Source organism: Spermophilus citellus, assembly GCF_964194105.1.
Source record: "Spermophilus citellus genome assembly, chromosome: 16".
NCBI lineage: Eukaryota > Metazoa > Chordata > Mammalia > Rodentia > Sciuridae > Spermophilus > Spermophilus citellus.
Window position 1 is genome coordinate 80,732,872 of NC_138196.1, and position 19,688 is coordinate 80,752,559.

At 53.1% G+C, this 19,688-nt stretch overlaps 2 protein-coding genes across 2 annotated transcripts; both read right to left on the reverse strand.

Moving 5' to 3' along the window:
• Positions 1 to 2,446: 2,446 nt before the first annotated feature.
• On the reverse strand, positions 2,447 to 7,826 carry LOC308635039 (serine protease 52-like; the record flags this gene model as incomplete). Its single annotated transcript, XM_081269306.1, has 5 exons — positions 2,447 to 2,713; positions 4,898 to 4,970; positions 6,395 to 6,461; positions 6,635 to 6,882; positions 7,645 to 7,826. 5 exons carry the CDS (start codon positions 7,824 to 7,826, stop codon positions 2,447 to 2,449), a joined length of 837 nt encoding a protein of 278 aa, XP_081125432.1.
• Positions 7,827 to 14,987: 7,161 nt separating this feature from the next.
• Positions 14,988 to 16,743, reverse strand: PRSS51 (serine protease 51; the record flags this gene model as incomplete). Its single annotated transcript, XM_081269307.1, has 3 exons — positions 14,988 to 15,290; positions 15,500 to 15,642; positions 16,491 to 16,743. The coding sequence occupies 3 exons, from the start codon at positions 16,741 to 16,743 to the stop codon at positions 14,988 to 14,990; spliced, it is 699 nt and encodes a 232-aa protein (XP_081125433.1).
• Positions 16,744 to 19,688: the final 2,945 nt, after the last annotated feature.

Sequence of the window (19,688 nt, forward strand, 5' to 3'; positions counted from 1 at the left end):
AGGGGTGATCATGCCTTCCCGACCCCGTTTATCCCCCTCGGGACAATTTCATTTAATATGTTCCTCTTTCCCACATCGGGAGTAGCCTTTGGGTTGGGCCCCTTTACCATTAAACCCTGACAATCCCGTTTTGAGGGCAGCGGCCAAAATCTGTCCAGTAATATGAGCTCCATCAATATCCTTACAAGCTCGAATCATGTCATCAACACTCTTTGCTCTGGTAGATTTAATGGCATTTTGGCAATAGGAATTTGCATTTTCAAGAGCCAATTGCTTAATGACCGGCATGGCTTGTTCCAAGTTAGGGAATATTTTTCCTGCTATCTGCATCAATCGGGCTATGAAGTCAGAATAAGGCTTAGAGGGTCCTTGAGCAAATTTTGAAATTTTTGTTTCAGCATTTGAAATAGGTAGAGCCTTCCAAGCCTGAACGGCTGCTGTAGCTATCTGAGCATAGACCCCAGGATCATAATTAATTTGCTGATTTATGATAGCATATTGTCCCGAGCCTGTTAACATTTTAAGGTTACGCTGTGGGAAGCCGGCGTCCTGATTGACTCAGGCTAGCTCGCGACACCTCTCTTGATTTTCACTTTTCCACAACAAAAAATCTCCTCCGGATAACACAGCCCTGCAAAGCTGTTGCCAGTCACTAGGTGTCAGCTGATTGGCAGAGAAAGACTCGAAGAGAGTCAATGTAAAGGGGGCATGGGGTCCGTAATTAGTAATTGCCTCCTTTAGTTGTTTAATATCCTTAAAGGCTAAAGAAACATACACTCTGGCCGGCTGTCCATCGGCATCCAGGTTTTCAATTACTGGAAAAGTTTGGGCTATCTTAGGCTGCCACTGAACATTTCCCCACCCCCTGCTTTCTGGGGTTGTCCTCGTCCCAATCGGGGTTGTAAGGAGGGAGCGCAACAGGGATTGGGGCCGTAGGTGCTTTAAATCTTGACTTCTTCATTCGACCTTCCAGTTCCTTTATCTCCCTTTCCAGTTCCTCCTCCTGCCAGCTGTTACCATGGAGCCCAGTTAGTAACTCCCTTATCTTAGAAATGTACTCAGCACTGTGAAGCCCAGCTCAAGGCTAGAGGCCTTGTTTACATATTTTTGTGAAAAACTAGTAAGGGAGTGTCCAGCGCCTGGAGTGCTGATTTTTTCAGACAGTAGCCAAATGAAACAGGGCAACATGAAAATAGGAAATTTATCTATATTGAATTTTTTTTTTTTTGTAGAGATTCTTTTGCTGAAAGTCCTAAAATCAGCCATGGTGAATATTCTGGAGAAGGTCAGTTAAGACTTTTCTGTGGGCCTGGTAGGGAGGGGGAAGATGAGAAGGCGGGGTTGAGAGCAGCTAGGGTGGATCTAAGAATGAAGAAGGAGATGTGAAAGAATAATGGGAAAGGGGTAAGGACTCTGCCATTTGCTCTTCCTGGACCTGATTAAGGGCCTGTTCGCATTCAGCAAGCTGCTCTTTAATCTTCACTTTATCAGTTAAAAAGGCATCCTTTACCAATCTCCATAGAGAGAAAGTAGCAATGGGGACTCTATCTGGACTTTGGTCCCTCAACAACTTTTGGGGATCCTGCTTTACTAAATCCCAATCACTGTTATTAAGAAATCCTCCTGTCAGAAACCAAGGACATGCCTGGGCAGTAACTTCAATGAATTCTGTTGCAATTTTTGTTTTTATTCCGGTTCCTTGTGTATTCAATAGCTCTCTGAGTTCGTTGGCCAGACAAACTTTGGCTGCTGAGTTACCCATGGTAGTTACCTGTTCCTTATGTAAGTTTCAATTTTTTCCCCTTCTCTTATGGAAGGTCTCTTTTCCCCTTCTCTTATGGAAGGCTTCTTTTCCCCTTCTCTTATGGAAGCCTTCCAATCCTCCCTCTCCGTGGAGGGAGCCCCGTCCGTTTACCTCTGCTTTCCGATCTCGGTGGAACCTCCACTTGCCGCGTCCGGCGAATGGACCGAGTCCAGCGGGAGACGTCGGGGTTAAAAGAATTCACAGGACACCAAGGTTCTTCATCCAGGAGGAGGCATGTGTGCCGCTTTATTATCCAAGTTTGTTCCCTTATATACTTTCTATAACTGCAGTGGAAATTTAGCCAAAGCAGGGGAGGAATAACACCTGCTACTCTTGGGTAACCATGACCGTCCCTTATCAGGAAGCTCCGAGAAGGCCAAGATGTTCCCAAAAAGGCACATATGTCTGAGGCAGATAAACATGAAACCGCAAGCCTGCATCACGACCCTGTGAGCTGGCCACTTTGACATGCAGAACAAGGAACTGGGGGCTAGGCCCCGGGGGCCAGGGAAGGCCTGCTACCAGCAAGCTCAGGCAGAGCGAGTCAGCTGAGCATCTCCTCTCCTATCTGTGCCCACCCTGAGCCTTATTTCACACACTGAGAAGGACATTTGGGTTTGGTGATAAGACAGTGTTTAATCATCAGGATAACAGGAGCATCACAAAGCACAGGAGCACGATGACCCAGGGGGAGAGAAGCAAGCTGTACCCAGAGTCTGGCTGGTACACATAAGGTTTCCCTGCCTTCTTCGTCATCCTCTTGATCCACAGAAGGTAATTGGACACCTTCGTGTACACCCCAGGGATGTCCTTTTTGCCGCAGTTCACACCCCAGCTGACGATGCCCAGCTGGTACCATTTGGTTTTGTTGTTCTTTTTGTGGCAAATCAGAGGGCCCCCACTGTCACCCTAGGAGAGAAAAGTTGTTTGGGAGTGGAGGGGACAGTAGCAAGTCCCTCCTACAACCTACCGACGTGCAGGCAGCTCGCGTAGGTCAAAAACCCTGGACTTGGGGCTCTTTTGATGGAAACTGTGGAGGCTGCTTCTGCTCTCCAGATTCGGACTGTGCTCTCCGACTGTGGGAGAGGTGCACGTGGTTTTTCAGCAGCCTCGTGATGAATGAACGGCCGCGTGGTCAAAAGGGATCCCACCCTCATCACAGACTCAAGCCTTAGCTCTGATGTGCCAAGAAATGGATCTCCACTCCATGTTGCCTTTAGCACTTTCATTTTTTAAAGAATTCTCCAACTCTCTCCCTGCCTTTTCACCTCAAATCCATTTTCTGCTGGCCCATTTTCCTCTTTCACAAACAGAAAAAGAAAAAAACAAGAATCCATTTTGCCTTTTAATAGGCCATGGGTTGAACACATTAGATATACAAACTGATAAATAACAAATGAAAAAAGATCCATATTATGTCAAAGTGTCATGTTATGGCTCAAAGCATTAAATTTTAAACAACTTACAAATTTTAGAACATCGTAGAAAAGATTTTCAAATTAGCACAAGTAAGCAGAGCAGACATAATGGTCATGAAAATGGAAGAATATGGTAATTTCCCTTCTTCCACACCTTTTAGACCATTAAAAAAAATTCTAGTAAAGAGTCATGCACAATCATCAAGAAAAAATTGGAAAAATACCCATGATTATATAAAGAAGGAATTTTATGAACACACACACATGATTATGTATGAAGAGACTATTTCAAGAACACACCCCCCATGTGGCAGTGTTTGGGAAGGGATGGGGAGGAGGTCAACTTGCTCTCCACTGCATGCCCACCTGGGGAACTAGAGCTTTTTTTTCACCATATTTTCAAATAAGTGAAATCAGTAGTTCCACCCATGTAAAGGTGGCTCCTTCTTAATACCTTCAAATGTAACTTTCCAGATCCTTGCTTGCATGTGTACATATATCACTATTGTTTTATAGAAATAGGATCAGGTTGTAGATATTGTTTCAGAGTTTACAAAGCTTTATTTTGAAAATGTCCATGATGCTGAGAAAGTTGATTTTTTAAAAATCCCTCAAGGATGTGTTAAAAATTTGAATCTAAATCCACAGTAAAACCAAAAACCAACCAACAAGATATGGGTATTTTTCAATTTTTAAAACCAGATTGTTATCACAAACTCTTGTCCTTACTTGACTCACTTTGAATAAACTGTTCTTTGCCAAATGCCTTGAAGTCATTGGGAAGTCACACGATCTTTTTTTTTTTTTTTTAATGAAAAATTAGAATTGCTTCTGTAATCCATGACTTCTATATGAAAGAAGTCAGGCAGATCAGTGGGCCCTTAGGATTTTACATTTGTGCAGCCAAACAAACTTTGGTTCCAAGCCCGGTGTGAGTACTGAGCTGAGTGAATCTGGAGCCTTTCTTGAGTGTGCTAAGGCTGGGAGGGTGTGCTGAGGACGGAATCTCTCCTGCAGGGGACAAGCATTTGCTCAGGGGAGCTCCCATTCTCCACGTGGCTGTGGGACCAGGCAAGTCTGGGCATGGCCAGGCTGGGTCCCCTGTGAAAATGGGGACCCAAAAGAGAGATCTAACCCAAATGTCAGTGTGCTTTTGTTAGAATTCAGGGTCTGTGATTTATTCTACTGGGCTGTCCTCAACAGAACGTTGCATTTCTTCGATCCTTGGTTTCCTCATCTAAAATGTGCCCATCTCAGGGAACTCATTCACATTTTCAGAGGCAGTGTACGTTCTAGTGGGGACGAGCCAGTGTAAGGAGAGAAGATGAGAAAAACCACAGGTATAATTTGCTCTCCTCGCCCAGTGCCTTTGTGCACCCCTAGCAAATCCTCACAAGGATCCCCAAAGGCAGGCATTCTTGGTATTCCCATTTTAGAGGTAAGCAAATCAGAAGAGGCACAGAAACTGGGGAGGTCACTTGCCCCGGTCACACAGGTGGTAAGAAGAGGAGCCAGGAGGGAAGCCATGTTGTCTGACTTCAGAGCCTGGGCCCTGCTCCTGCCTCACTTTGGTTACAGAGTACTTGTTCTTAAAAAGATCTTATGGAGCCTCTGTGCTGGGTGGAAAGGATCCTCCCCAAACTCACATGCACCCAGAATCTCCGAATTTACCTACTTTGGATATAGGGTTGTTGCAGATGACAAGGTCATGCTGACTTAGAGTGGGCCCTAGTGCATTGACTAGTGTCCTGTAAAGAACAGAGGTGTCAGGCACATGGAGAGAAGTCCTCATGAAGATAGGCAGAAGTTTGAGTGGGGCATCTACAAGCCAAAGGAACCCCAAGGATTGCCAGGAGGCCCAGGAGCTGGAAGAGACAAGGAGGGATCGTCCCCCGTTGCCTGGGGAGCGGCAGAGTCCAGCTGGTGTCTGGGTTTCAGGCATCTGGCCTCCAGAACTAGGAGAGAATCATTTCTGTTGTTTCAAGCCACTCAGCATGTGACGATTTGTCAGGGCAGCCCTGGGAAACCACAGTGGCCTCTCCCGTGGAGGAGGGAAAGGGAGCCACTCACCCTGTCTCCAGCAGGCACAGCCCATTACCTGGCAGGCGTCTCCTCCGTGAGAACCGTTAGCACACATCATGTTCCTGGTGAGTACAGGGAAGACATAGAAGCACCTGTCCCATGTGAGCAGGTCGAGGTGGACTTGGTGCAGCACTGAAGGTAAAAACTTGACAGAACCTGACCCAGAGGAGAAGCACATGGAGAAAAGCCTGAGCTGGAAGGGGTTCCGTCAGCTTGAGGCAAGCACCACCCAAGTTGTCTTTTCACTTCAGTGACAAGGGAACTTCCCTGTAGCCCAAAGAACAGTCAAGATTGGGACTGTGGAGGGGGAGGAGAAGGGAGGGTGCTTAGAAGGTTCTTGAGCCCTCCCACACAAGAATCTGGAGCTCTCCGGGACTGGATCCCTGCTCGCTCTCAGCCACCCTGCAGAAGGTGCCAGGCTCCCACGGGAACAAATCGGAGTCCAGGATGGCAAGCCCGTGCCAGGGCCCAGGACACGTGGACAGGCTTGAGCCATGCCGGGTCCCTCACAGTGTTCCCTAGGCAGGAGGTAAACCCACACCTGGGCTTTCTTCACTCCCAGATGGGGGTGCTTTCCGTTCTGCATGCTGCTGCATCCCCACGGCCTACAACACGGCCCACCAGAGAGGGCCATGGGTGCGCTGGAGGAAGGTTGGGAAATTCTAACTTGAGAAGGTGGCCATTTTTTGAAGCTCATGATAAGGGCAAGTCCCAACAAGCTCTGAGCTTTAGGATCACACTAGAATATAGGTCCAGCCATTTGTGTGCCTACTTGAAAGAGTGGTGCTGCCTGCCATGTGTGGATTCCATTCTGTGGATTAGGGCGTAGCTACCATTTACCGAGAGCGAAGATGAAAGGGGCCATTTTGCAAGTTGTCTGGGGAGAGGCCCACATGGGGCCAATTCTGAAGGGCATTTTATATCCGGCCAATGCCCTGCGTCTGACCGGGTCCTATGGTGTTCAAAGAGTCCTTTGTCACAGGGCAGCAGAGCCAATCCATCATTGCTACAAAACTGTTGTGACTGGCAGTGGTGTGGAGGCTACCCCTGGGCCCCTCCGTAAGTCCCTCAGAATTCCTCTGAGTCCCACCTTGGACTTGGGTTGTCCCTGAGCTCCTCTGGAGGACTCAGGTTCCACCATGAGGGCATGCAGCTTGCTACAGGAGCCCAGAAAGGCCCATGAAGGCCGGTTCCCCAGTTGAGAGGGACAGGGCTCATCATGGGCCTTCAAGGAAATCTGAAGGTCCCAGATCTACCAGAGAGAATTTCCAGGGCCAGCGGGGCCTCTGGAGTTCCCATCCCAAACACCAGCTGGCTCTGAGTAACTCACTGGCGTTGGTAGTGCCCCATCCAGCCACCAAGCAGCTGCTCCAAGCCTTTAGGTCCGTGACATCCGAAAGGCAAATGGGTACACTTTCGACACTGAAGTTCAGTGGGGATGTGAGCAGGAGCAAGGCTATGTCATTATCCATGATCCAGGAATCGAAATAAGGGTGAGTGATGATCTTATCCACTGCCATCATCGTCATGTTCTTGTCACTTAAGTCATCTGTGCGGTGTACAATTGTCCACTCAGTGCTTTCAAGAAAAGAAGGAGGAAAAGCAGTAAGTGATGGAGGGCAAAAGACCAAATTTTATATAAAATAATCCCGCCAGTCTGTGGCTATGGTGTAAGGAGTGGGAATGGAGGCATCGGGGCCGTGCAGGTGCTACCAAGCCAAGAAAGAAGGCCAAGCAGGCAGCAGGAGCAGATCTGGGCTCTAGGCCTGTGCTCTGCTGCCCAGCTCTTGGCCTTGAGCAAACTCACTAGTACATGTCATCAACCGATCGCTGCTCAGGTCACCAAGGGCTTGGCCTTGACTTGCAAGAAGCCCAGGACAGGCTATAGCGCAAGCACCTGGGAAGCTGCTTGAAAATCATGATTCTTGAACTTGGCACAAACAAGAAGCTTCTGATCAGCTGCCAGGGATGGAACTGTGCCTCAGGTCTAAAGCCTGCAGGACTCTGTGACCCTGCGGTCATGTCAGCCCATAAGCTCTCCTCTCCGAGTGGGAGTAATTACTTAGTGAAGCACTTCCTGGAGGTCAGGCCGGAAGGTCAGCAAGATACAGTCTGAGGAACATTTGTTCTTCAGTTTAGGACACATGATAAGATGTAACACGCGGGGAGGAGAGCAGCTCACCTAGCACCTGCTGGGGACACCCAGCCATGCAGGCCTATGTTTGACCTCCTGACACTTTGTTCTGTGGCTGACAAACCTGGTTGAGGTCCCAGAGCACCTGGGGAAAATATTCTACCATGCTGGTTTAAAAAAAAAAAGTTTCTGTAGGCGATACTTACGGAGGATGGTGATTGATTTTAATGAAGCAGTGGGAGGCAGTAAGAATCCACCACTCATTGAGAATGGTTCCTCCACAGACATGATGGCCTTGGTTAAGAATACCCACCTGCCAAGGAAAGTCTGCAATGTCTACAGGTTCCCCACCTATGATTGTAGCTATGTTTGACTCATTGGAACTCATTTTTCTGCCACATGTTACTAAGAGAAAGGAGAAAGAGGGAGAAAGTATCAGGAATCATGAGCTGAGTTTGGGAGAGAGCCCAGTGAGCTCGCTGCTCCCCAGCCCGCACAGTGGGGCTAAGCCAGGCGGACCCCTCACGCACCCAAAGCCCGGTCCGGAGGCCAAGGGCAGGTGTGGGGTGTGCTCACGGGTAGCGTTTCTCAATGGGGCCCTGAGTGGAGCTCATGGTCCAAGCAGTGTGGCTTCTGAGTCCCCTGAGAGTGGAGGACGGGGCTACGGGAGGAGAGGTAGGGCTCAGGATCCCTCCCAGGACTCCCAACTGCATCCCTGGGAACAGCCTTTGGAACTAGTTCCCAGTGATTCTCCTGCCCACTGTGGACCAAGGACGGGCAGGACACAGAGTGAGGGACCTCGGACACCTACATGCCAGGGAGCTGTGGGCCCAGGGCAGCAGCAGGGCGGCGGACAGCAGCAGCCCTGCTCCTCCTCTCCTCCATCCTGTCATGGGCCCAGGCCTTCATCAGAGGTGGGAGGACTTGGTGGAGGCCGCGGGGACGAAGGGAGGGCTCCCTCTCCGTGCGGCCAGCTCAGCCCAGCCTGGCTGCCAGGGTCACAATGGGGCCCTGGGTGGAGCTCATGGTCCAAGGCAGTGTGGCATCTGAGCCCCCTGGGGAGGAGCGAGAGGCAGGAGTGGACTCCAGGCCAGGAGCTCTCCCACCAGTCCACGAGTGTGACAGGACAAGATGGCGGAAGTCAGCCTCCAGGAGTGGCCTTGTCCATCACAAGGCACTGAAGCTCCTGGTCCAGACAGATCAGGTGGAACAGCAGGTGGGCACCAGGTGGAGCAGCAGGTGGGCACCAGGGGGAACAGCAGTGGGCACCAGGGGGAACAGCAGTGGGCACCAGGTGGAACAGCAGGTGGGCACCAGGGGGAACAGCAGGTGGGCACCAGGGGGAGCAGCAGGTGGGCACCAGATGGAACAGAAGGTGGGCACCAGATGGAACAGAAGGTGGGTACCAGGGGGACAGCTGGGTAGGCACCAGGGGGAGCAGCAGGTGGGCACCAGGTGTGACTGGTGGTAGGTCTGGAGCAGTAGAAAGTTTGTCCTCATGGTGGGAGAAGATTGAGGGGGACCTCAAGACATGGAACTTGGCAGGGAACTTGGGAGGAGGGGCAGGGAGGTGCAGAGGGCAGCGGGCCTGTGGCTAGGATAAGCCATGGTCTTCCTGGACGGTTCCGCCCTTCTCAGCTGGGCCATTCTGGGTAGGCACTACTCTGCTCTGCCTGGGTGGATGGGGATTTGAAATCAGGTGTAAATTGGGTTTTTGACTCTATTCAGGCGCTACCCACTGCCCCCCACAGCCAGTGGTGCTGGGCCCTAGTTTGGAGGCCTCAGGAAGTCGGCTCCAAAACGCCCCCAGGGCAACAGCGATACATGGGGCTCCCTGGCTGCTCCTGAGGAAGGATGGGCTGCCCCGGAGGACTCAAGCAGGGCGAGGTGGTGGGCAGGGGAGGGACGGGCCAGCGGGACTGCTATCTGCCCACAGCCCAGGGTCAGGCTCCATACACCCTCAGACAGTGGCGCAGAATGTCCCCACTCTGCAGGTTCTGGGAGCAGGACCCCTGCTCAGGTCCCTGGGAGCCCAGGACCTGTGGGGTCTGGCTCCGAGCTCCAGGCCAGCCGGGCAGGGGAGCCAGGCCAGGGCAGGACGTGGCCCGAGGGCCTGTGTCAGCCACCGCTGCCCTCTGTGACCCAGTGTAAGTCCTGGTGGCGTCTGTGTTGATGTCAACACAAGCCAGGGGAGGAGAGGGAGCTATATCTGGGGCAGGAGACGGATCAGGAAAGAGACACTGCTCCCTGTGGATTCAACCATCGCTTCCCCTTCCCACTCAGCTGTGCCCTTGCTCTTTCTCGTTCAAGGCCAGTTGGGTCACTGTGGCATTGCCAGAGGTCCACCCCCAGATTTAGTGGCTGTGTTTGGGACAGGGGTGCTGGTGAGACCCGGGCTAGCCGCGGTTGTCCTGGAGAGGGAGGCCTTCAGCCGAGAAGGGGGTCCACCCTCAGGGACAGGCCACTCGCCCCTCTAAGCAGTGAGAGCTCTGGATTTCCATCCAGTCTCTGAGGTAGAACCAAGGAGGCCAAGGGCTCTGTAACCACAGGCTGTGTGTTAAGGTGGACGGCCCCAGCGTGCCAATTAGGGAGGGTCCAGAAGGAACTGGGATTCCACTTTGAAGGTTCAAATGAAGATACTTTAAGGAAGCGCTGAAAGTGTGGTGAGGGGATGTGGTAAAGGAGGCCCAGCATCAGTAAGCCCCCACCCCAAGGAGGCAGGTGACCTCATGCCCCTGGAACTCAGGAGAGCAGCAGGGGTGCAGGAGGGCTGCCAGTGTGGACTGGGTCAAGAGGGGACCCAGCCCCTGCAGCACAGTGGCCAAGCAGGAACGGGACGGGAAGCATCACTGCAAACGCGCTCACTTCCTGCTCTTGTATCCTTGCCGTTACCCACCAGGGGACCCGGCACTCCCAGGATCTGAAGGCACCAGCCCTAGGTGCCAGCCCCCAGGACCCAGGGGAACTGCCCATGGACCTGGGGTGGGACTGGAGCAGCTCAGTGAGCATCATCAGCACAGAGGACGGGGCGGCTGCTGCGATCATTCTGATTTTAGGGCTGAGAAGACGCCCGGCTGCCGCGATGGAGCCTTGAAGGGACGCCACGTGCTGGGGCTTTGCTGGCGACGTGGTAGCCCTGGGGCTTCTGCAGAAGGACTGTTCTCTAGCTTTCTGCCCTTGGTAGGCCACCGCGCCAGGGAGTGTTCACTGACATTTGGCCCCCTCTCTGCCCGCTCCCCGGGTGGCAGAGACTGTACGCTGAGCAGCTGAGATTCCCAGCCACGTTTTAGGGGGCAGAGGACGTAATTCCCCGTGGCAGCTGTAGCAGGCATGCAGACCTCAGCGCGTGGCAGCTGGCCGGTTCTGCCATGAGCTCTGGGACACTCCTGCCACCGTCACCCTGATGCTGAGGAGCATCCCAAGACCGTTCACAGTGGGTTGCTGTGAGGCCTGTGGCTCACTGAGCTCCCGAGAGCAAGCAGCTTTCCTGCTGTGCCCACGGGCCTCTCATGGCTCTGGAAGCCCGTGCCATGTATCATGTCCATTTCTGCGTGAGGTGCGTGGACCATGATGTATTTTCCTGGCAGAATCTGGCTGATATGGTACTTGGTACTGAAAATGGTTCCAGGAAATACAACTGCAATGACAACAGGCTTGGTTTGAGCTGAGGCTGCAGCCACAGTCTCCTGGGGTCCCAGGACTAAGTGCTGCTGTCCTCTAGTGCTCGGCGGCACAGCAGGGATCGTCTCATAGTCCTTCCTGCTCAGACCCCCAACCAGCTAGGGTGACACATTCTGCCTCGCCGGGCAGCCATTCCCATGATGGCATCACAGACAGGTGCCAGGGTTAACTGGAAAACACGGCATCGGCAAGGCCCTGGCGCTCGTCACTGTAAGCTGGGCACAGGCAGTCGGCAAGTGCCATGACCAGCATTCCAGGACAGAGCGGACCTGCCCCCTTCACGTCCAGCAGATTTATTAGAGGAACAACAGGCGCATCTCTGAAGTCACATAACAGTGGCGGCCTCCTGGGGTGGGAAATGGCCTCCCAGGGGGAGCCCCAGGAGCTCTGGGCCCAAGCGCCCAGTGCCAGCCCCTCCTTGTGCTGAGCTCGCCCGGACATACCAAGCCAGCTGTCTGCTCAGCACCGAAATGGGAGGGAGATGAGCCTATGGAGCACCAGCATTTCTGTCCTTACACAGATTCTTAGTGCACTGGACCTGTGGGTCGCATGGCTAAAGGGGCAGGACCTCGTACTGCAGCCCGAACTCAGCACAAAGCCCTCTTGCTTTGCGCCACAGACTCTACTGGAAACCTGACAGCCACCCTACCTGGTGGGAGTATTTTCCCACTTATTACATGCTAGCTTCAAAATCCAGTGGACCTACCAGTTCCTGGGCCTCTTTCCTAGTGATATCAGGCACATGGGCAGTAATTTGTCCTTTACCTTAAAGGGGATGTTCTGAAGATGTCCACACCATTGGATTCCTACCAATGCATCAGGACCCTGAATCTCCGTAGCTTTACCTTCCATCTCTGAAGCGAAGCACCTTAGCAGGGAATTCCAAGTATGTACCACTCCCCATTCCCCAAGTGTGATGAGCATTATCAATACGTGGGCTGTTGCAGAGAGCGGGAGGGTGCACCCAGGCCTTGGCAAGGCAGTGGAGGGAGCCACGACGCTCTCCAGGCAACGCACCCGACTGGCTTCTTCTGTCTTTGAGGACATGAGAGTGCATTTCCCAGATCAGACCACACCTGCTGCCGTGGGCCAGAGTGTGTCCAGTGACATCACCGCGGGGGCTGCCACGTGCTAGAATGGATGGCCCGACCGTGGTGACAGCTGGGGCACACCAGGATCTTTGCAGGGGTCCTACCCGTGGATTCAATGGCCCCCTCCTCCACCCTTTAAACCTTTCATGGTAGCACTAACACTGGCAGGTGCATGGCAGGGGGACGGATCGCTTCTGCTCAGCCAGCAGTGGGGGCATCGGGCGCGGGGCTCAGGTCTTCCTTCAGGAATCCCTGACTCGGCTCTCTTTGGGAATCAGAGGCTTCCTTTAGCCCAGGCCATGGCTGCCTGTCCAGGTAAGCACACACCAACTGACTGCCCAGTGCAGGGAGTGTCCCACTCTAGCCCCTCGCCCCAATTTGGGACAACTCTGGAAGGCCCCCCAGATTGGCTGAGCCTCCGTGGACCGTCGTCATGGCCCGACTTCTCATTTGGTCCTGTCCTCCCTGTTCTGGTGCTCGCCCAGGGGTTGCCAGAAAAACCTCCCACACGGCCACCTGACAGCTGTCTTGGCCACCAGGGACATCTCCAGGGCCTTTCTAAATAGTCAGAGAATGGACAGGAGGGTCCTTCTGGCTACTAAGTACAGCTGTCCTTGCCTGCACCCTGGAACAGGAAAGTGACCTCAGGTTTGGCCCAGCAACCTGTTGCAGCCACTGTGTGGGGCTTGGGCCAGGGCTCGAACAGGGACCCCAGTGGCTTCCTGGGTCCCAAGTGTCTTTTCCAACAGCTCTCCCAAAGTCTATCCTCTTCTCCCTGGGGTGCTGACACAGGAAAGGGTGAAGACCGGGCCAATAATCCAGTCCACACAGGAAACACAGCGGGGGAACAAAGGCTGGGGACGGTGGGAGCCACTTTAGCCAGGAAGCCGGAAGGCGCCTCCTCAGGCAGGAGGTAGCTGAGGAAGATGGGAACGCCGTCCAGGGACAAGCGCATGGGAAGGCCAGCCGGAAGGGACTTGTACGTCCTGGGCTAGGGAGGTGGCTCAAGCGGGGCGCTGGGTGTGATCCTCAGCACCACATAAAGATGTGTCCACCGAAAACTAAAAACATCAACCTTAGAAATCTTTGCCTAATCCCAAGTCACAAAGATTGATGTTTTTAGTTTCTTAGTTGTAACACCAAGAGTTAAGAACCATAAAAAACCATAAAAGGAAAAACTTCAATTGGACTTTATCAAAATTACGCACTTTCATGCCCGAAAGTCACGAAACAAAGATGTGTTCATGCTCTTGACTAGCTAATTTATATGTCATTATATGTTAAAAAATAAACAGACTCACTCCTGCTCTCCCGATTCTGTAAGCCTGCACTTTGAACTGGCTTCCAGGCAATTCTAAGGCATGTCTTCAAACACAGATCATCTGTGACATGGGCAGGATTTGAAGTTCCCCAGGTGGGAAGCAATACCTGAGGACTGGCCAGGCAAGCAGAGGAGCTGGAGGTCCAGATGAGAACAGGAAGCCCTGTCTCAGTGGTTACGGGCCAAGAAGGGCAGGGGGCTGTGGCTTCTGGTCACCATTTAATGTTTGGTGTGTATCATATCCCATTAGATTCCAAAGAGGGCAGACCTGTATTTCATGTTATTCCCAGGAGTTCCAAGAGATGGGAATGTCAGTGTGATGGTTAATTTTACCTGTCAACCTGGCTGGGCTCTGGTACCCAGTCACCTGATGGACACCAATCTGGATATTTCTGTGAAGTAACAGATCAGTAGACTGACTAAAGGAGATTACCCTCCATGTGTGGGTGGGTCCAATCAGGCGAAGGTCTTAAGTGAAAAGGGGTCCCTGGAAGAAGGAATTTTGTTTCCAGATGGGTCCTGCCTGGGTCTCCAGCTTGCCAGTCTGCTCTGCAGATCTCATACCAAGCCCACAGGCCAATTCCTGAAAATAAGTATCTACTAATACACAAATAAAATAAAACTAATTGCTAGGGGCCCCTGTGAGAAGATGTCCAAGGCTGGACAGGACAGACACATTTGAAGCCTTGAACTAGTCCTGTATCCTTCCAGAGCCCAAACCCATGCAGTGTCTGCAAAGGGTCTAAATCAATGTTTTTCTTTCCTGTGGGGTCAGGTGATTGAACCAAGAAAAGATTCAGAAAAGACCCTCCTCCTGGGCGTGTGCACCATCCCACACTATCTTCAGACCCCTCGTGCCTGGCAGCTGTTGTTTCTCTCAGTGGGATGACCTGCTCGGGTCCTGGCCTTGTCCTTCCTCGGGCGGTGAGTGATGGCCATGGGTTCTTGACCATGGCCCTCCCACATGGGGTGGCAGACACAGCTGTGGCTCCAGTTAATTACCTTAACTTGGGGCTCCATTAAGAGAAGGAGAAGTGTGGTCCCTAAGTCCCAAGTCACAATCTCCTACTTCCAGCTCCAAGCTGGACCCAAACCCCCTGACTCCAACCCGACCTCAGATTCCTCCACGGGAGGTTCAGGCACTGGTCAGCGGCTGCGTCAGAGTGTGTTCCATAAGACCCAGAAAACGGTGACGGGGGGGGGGGGGGGGGGGGGGGCTTCAGCTCCTTGGTCCAAGCTTCGTCCCAGGGTCGGTTTCTCAACCGTCCTCCTTGTCAGGGATTCCTAGCATCTGGGGTCCCCCAGGCACTGCCGAGCCCCCTGAGCGCACCACATTTGATATTTCACCCCTAGAGTTTCAGGAGAACTGATTCTGTGCCTAACCTCCAGAGATATTCCCAGAGGCTGGGGCAGGACGGGCGGGGGGATGGAGGGGGAGAAAGAGAAGGAGACGGGGTCAAGCCCAGTGACTCGATTTATCACCGGTGAGCATGGCAGTGAGCAGCAGTTGCCACCCCACGCCCAGCACCAAGGGGTACTGTGGAGCACAAGCCAGGGAGCTTCCCGGGGCCCCTACAAAGGAGTAGACTCGCCCCTCCTTCTGGGTCTCCTCCTGGATCCATGGGATGAACTGAGCCACAGACACAAACACGCCAGGCCTTCCCCTGGAGCCAGAGCTCTGGCCCCAGATGAAGACGCCCGCCTGGAAGAGCCTCTGGGATCCGTGGTCAGCACAGACCATGGGCACCCCGCTGTCCCCCTGGGAAGGAGAAAAGAGCACTGGTCTCAGGGCCTCAGCCAGGGCCCCGGGGCCAGAGGGTCCTGGAGGTGTGGGCTGGGGCCTCCCTCCTGGCCTCTGCTGGGGCCTCCCTCCTGGGCTCAGCTGGGGCCTCCCTCCTGGGGCCTCCCTCCTGGCCTCTGCTGGGGGCCTGGAAGGTGGCGGAGGAGGAAGGCGGGCAGGGTCCCTACCTGGCTGTTGCCATTGGTGTCCTGTTCCTGCCAGGCACAGAGTGTGGCCCTGGGGAGCTGCCGCACCCGCTTGCTGCACTCCCTCCAGCTGATCTGGCTCACCCGCAGCTTCTTCAGGTGCATGTTGGCGTTCTCGGGTGGGCCTGGCAAAGTGAGGACGTCCACGTGAGACGGTGCATGGCGTGGGCCACTGGCAGCCACAGCCCATCAGGGTGGAAGTTCTGGGGCCTCACATTTCCTCAAATCTCCAGTTCAGAGGGTGGGGGCCTTAGTGAAGACCTAGGGCAAGGCCCGCGGTCTCCTTTCAGCTCTCGCGGGTGGTTCCTCTGCGGAACCGTCTCCCTGAAGAAAGCTCACTTCTTCCAGAAGCAGCCCACGAGAGCCCCAGTCCCTGGCAGGACGACCTGCAGTGGGCAACCCTCTGAAATGGGGTGCATGGTGTCTTTGCCAAGCCAAACAGAGAAACCAGGCACAGGACGCACCTGGAGGGGCTATTTTGCAGGAAGGAAATGACCAGGAGGCTAGAGGAGCTCTCGGTCTTCTCCCCACCTGCTCCCTCCCTCCCAGAAATCCTCCCTGACTGACCAGGCCTGGAGCCCTGCAGGAAAGTGCTGGAGTCAGGAGTGGCCACTGGACCAGAGGATCACTGGCTTGGAGTTATGGGGGGGGGTAGTCTATAGCACGTGGTCAGCTGATGGAGATGGACATTGTAAAACAGGCCCTTCAAGGGAGAATCAAACAATCTGATGAACAATTATCATTGTTCTCATACTTTGGAATTCTTCTATGTCCAGGCTTTTAATCAGGATCTTACCTATATAATTTCACTAATTTAACCTCCATGATGTGTTTGAGGGAGATATCAATTACTGTTATTCTATGAGAAGGTGGAGAGGGTGAAGGATCTTGCCCCAGTTCAGACCTGAGTCTTCCTGCATCAGCCCAGGGCTACCTAACACCAGCCTCCCGGGTTCCCAGGGAAGGCACCCACCGTGCACAGCAGTTGGCACCCACTCTGCCATCCAGCACCTATCCCAGACCCTCTCCTTCTCCTGCAGGCAGATGGGCATTTTTAAGCTGGTGAACTCCACTGGCGTGGCGAGCAGGAGTAAGCAGAGGTCGCTGTCAAGGGAGGGTGGCTTGTAGTCTTTGTGAATAACGATCTTCTGCACTTGCTTTCTCTCCAAGTGGGTGCTGCGGAGTGTTTTGGCTCCTATGACCACAGTGACATTTACTACTGCCATTTCTAATCTGAAGAATGAATACAAAAACACCCTCACAAACACATTTGTGAACAATAGAGTTCACAACTAAATACTGAGAGGTTCAGAGCACTGGGCATGCCACCGTGGCATGGGGAGTGCTGGAGAGTGGAGATCAGGTAGGTAGGGGACAGGGGTCCCACTTCAGCAAATCTCTGAGCCAATGACCCATCAGCCCAGAGAAACTCCGAGCACCAGGAGGGCCACGAGAGAAGAGACAGCGTGGCTGGCTTATCGTCTGGTGCATCCCCAGCACTTGGAATAGCACACGGTAGGTGCTCAATGCATGTGTGTACAATGAATGAATCCACCGTGTTGTCTTCATATACAGAGGGCAGGCCGGGGGCGGGGCGAGAGGCCTGGGCAGGTCTTCCAACACTAGGGTGCAGCCGCGAGGAGCCGCTCGCCTGTGGGTATGGTTGGCTGAAGGAAGTGGAGAGAGTAGGTGTACAGTGACTTTGGTCCCAAGCCAACAGGAGTGAATGTACTGGGGACAGAACCCATGGCCTCCAGGCCTTGTGCACCAACCCACCAGCCGACCACTAGGGGACTAGACAGGTTGTAAACCAAGGCGACGCCCTGGGCACTTACAGGGTTCTTGGGAAGCAGTGTGCGGCCGTCAGGACCCACCACTGGTGTATGATGGCGCCTCCACAGAGGTGCTGCCCAGACATCTGGATACTCACTTGCCACGGGAATTCACCATTCTGGACCTGAAGCAATTCGCGGAAGGGCAGCCATGATGAGTTTGGAAAGGCAGGTCTGTAGCCACACTGAATCACTTCTGGAAGAGACAGAACACTGACTCGCACCCGAGAAGCACGGAGAAAGCCTTGTCTCGTATTCCTGGTGCCCGTCCAGCCAAGGACGTGGCCCAAGTGGAGGGAAGTAGAGTGAGCAGGCCAGGAAGGGACAGATCTCGGAAAACACCAGCAATCACACCTCCTTCAGGGTCTGGTCCTCACCCCCAAAGGGAGCTGAGAGACCCCCAGGGCCGTGTGGAGCTCCACTAGAGAGTACATGGAGTTGGGACAGCAATGGGGACAAGCCAAAGACATGCAGGAGACAGAGGAAAAGTTACTTCGGGATCACCAGCTGTAACTGGAGGAAGTGGAGTCCAGGCCTCTAGGAAGGCTGCAGGGCTCGGGGAGAAGGCCATGAGGGACAGGCCTGCAGGGGAGCCCTCCCACGGCTGCGGGTCAGAACTCGGGTTTCCTGGCCAGAGCTGATGTTGATCTGATCAACAGACCACACACTGTATCTGGGTGATTGACAGATGTGAAGGCAGGGACAGCTTTTATGGCAGGAGACCATTCAGAGGCTAAGGCAGGTTTGGGGTGCAGGGGGAGGAGAAGAGGAAACTCCAGAGGAAGGGCAATCAGAGAGGGGGGCTCCCTGCTAGGGACACTGCTTAACAGAGTCTGGGTCAGAGAGCTCCAGAGGCAGCATTGTGGCCTGAGGTCTCTGGAGCCCCAAGCTTCACCTGTCGGTGGCTGATGTTGGGTGCAGGTCTGTGGAGTGTGCAAAGCAGGCAGGCCCTGGATGGCTGGACTCTTCTTTGCACTGTTCTAAACACTGGACGTAAAAAGGGAGCTTAGCACCTGCAAGAGTTTGTGCTAAGAGGTGTCAGCCTGCTGACAGTAGGCAAAGCGCCCACGGCCTCAGTATTTCGCAAGGGTCACCAAATAAAGGGACCGTGCCATAGGAGGAAGGAGCACAAACAGGAGCATCCGCTTCCTTCTGCAGTATCCCTCCTGCCTCTTCTGTGAGAAAGTTTCACGTGCTCACGGGCTGCAGTTCCATCGCTGCAGAGTAGGCAGTGAGGGATCCAAAGAACACGTGTGAGTAGACAGGCCCCGTGGCCACTGACCTTCAGTAAATCTACACTCCTTGAAGGAATCCTAAAAATGGCTGGCCCAGAAGAATGAATTATTGAAAAGGGCTTTGGCACAGAAATAATAAATATGTGTTCTGTTTCTCCAAAGGGGAGAAGAGTAGGAAAAAGCAGCAAAATTTATCAGATAAAACCTGGCTCTTGCTTTTTATGGAAATCAGGTAAGAGTGGCAAATGGCACTGGAAGAGTGGGACAACGCAAACTTTATTTTACACCTGCGGGCCTGGTGGAGATCAGACTCTAGATTCTGAGCGCCCAGCATCAGTTTTTCACGACATTTATAGACTCTCTGGTGTCGGGAATGTTACCTGATATACTCCTGTGCACAGGGTTCCTAACAGAAAGCAAGCTTAGAGGGGCAGAGCGTGATCAGAGGAAGAACTGCCTCCTCTCTCAGGCCTTTGATAAACCTGTACCCCGGGCCTGAGCCCCCACAGGGCGCCTACACTTCAAGGGGAGTAGTCAGTCCCAGGGGGAGGGAGTGGATGGTGCTGGTCAGGTTTCCTGGGAAGGCTGACAAAACAGGGAGGGGACCTCTCCCTTTCCCAGGCACAGTTCTCACGACAGTGTCCTTAGAGTTCATTTTACATCCAGGCCTGGGCTTGTCACTTGCTATGTTGTCACCCATTGCTACCCATTACATGTTGGAATTGCAAGACAAGTATAAATGACCTTAAGAAAAGGTGGCTGATGAACTCATAAACACTCCTACCCAACGCATACAGAACAGGTCCTCGATGCCCACTGAAACTGGCCAACAAACATCATTTTTTAAAAAAGAAAAAAGTCATTTATGCCAAAATCACTAAAACCAAGGTCATGCTGAACTTTGAGGATTTTCCAACTATTGTGTTGTTTCAACAGGACGAAAGTGACAATGACGTTCAGCACACAGTCTTGCTACTCCAGAGGTTCTCACAGCATAGAGTTCTAGAAACTAAATGAAAAAACAAAACCATAGATTCCTATAACCATTTGCAGCTCAGGGGGCATTGCCATGGCCCAGACAGGCCGTAGGAAGGACAGGGCCAC